This window comes from Pteropus alecto, unplaced genomic scaffold (genome assembly GCF_000325575.1).
Source record: "Pteropus alecto unplaced genomic scaffold, ASM32557v1 scaffold25, whole genome shotgun sequence".
In the NCBI taxonomy this organism is placed as follows: domain Eukaryota; kingdom Metazoa; phylum Chordata; class Mammalia; order Chiroptera; family Pteropodidae; genus Pteropus; species Pteropus alecto.
In genome coordinates, this window is record NW_006441955.1 from 711717 (window position 1) to 712565 (window position 849).

Genomic DNA, 849 nt, shown 5'->3' on the forward strand with positions numbered 1-849 from the left:
TTCACTACTCAACTGCCAGCTTCCAGTTCTCCCTGATTCCTTCAACTGGGTTAGGGACTTTTACGGATTCTCCCCCAAAACTCCAAGCATCCACACGAATCCACCGTTCTGTGCGAATGGTTGCTCTTTTCCAGCACCTTCAAAAGATCTCTAAAGGGGCGGGGTTTGCAGCAGAGATGTAAAGATGGGCGGAGCCCAGAGAGGAGTCAGCCGCAAATCCCTCCCCTTTTCGTCCGGCGTGGCGCGCACCACCTCTCGGGAACCCGCAGGTCTCGCGTTGTTGTTCCGGTCGGAATTACCCGGAGGCGCAAGCCGGTATGGCTGCGCTAGTAGTGAGAGGAGTTCGGGACCTGCTGAAGCGTGCGGACTTCGCGACGGTCCCGCGGAGATATCGATATAAGAAGAAGTGGGTAAGGTCCAGCCGGAGGCCCAGGAGGGAATTGTGACAGCGGCCTCCGGCTGCCGCCCCTCGAGAAACTTCTCTGGCCCTTCCACTTCGCGACTCTCTCAGTTGAGTTCTCTATTCCTGTCCTTCTGCAACGTCTTTGGCTTCTTTCCCCCGCCCTTCAGGTAGCGACATTAGGCTCCTCTACCTCGCACTTGTAGCATCGTCGCCTCTGTCCGTCCTTTTATTTCGCCGCAAGTCTTTGACTCTCCTTTGTTACACCCGCTTGCTCCAGACTCCGCCTCTCTAAGTTACGTCATCACCTCCGCCCTCATTCTTCCAGTTATGTCACCACCTCTTGTTTCCCAGCTCGTGGTTACTATCCCCTTGGCCCCCACTACCCATTCCACTTCCTTTCCTCCCTCTCTCCCCGTCCCCCCCTTTTCCTATCCCGTCCTTCCCCC

General features: G+C 56.5%; 1 protein-coding gene across 3 annotated transcripts in view; it reads left to right on the forward strand.

The window, feature by feature from the left end:
* The first annotated feature begins 241 nt into the window (after positions 1–241).
* NSUN4 (NOP2/Sun RNA methyltransferase family member 4) overlaps positions 242–849 on the forward strand; it is a 26737-nt gene continuing 26129 nt past the window's right edge. For 2 of the 3 annotated variants that reach the window (XM_025051877.1, XM_025051875.1), the window contains exon 1: positions 243–410. In XM_025051877.1, coding sequence (XP_024907645.1) covers positions 318–410 — 93 coding nt within the window. In that variant the 5' untranslated portion in view covers positions 243–317. Of the gene's footprint in view, positions 411–849 lie in introns of all 3 variants that reach the window. The other variant, XM_025051876.1, reaches the window with a different exon arrangement.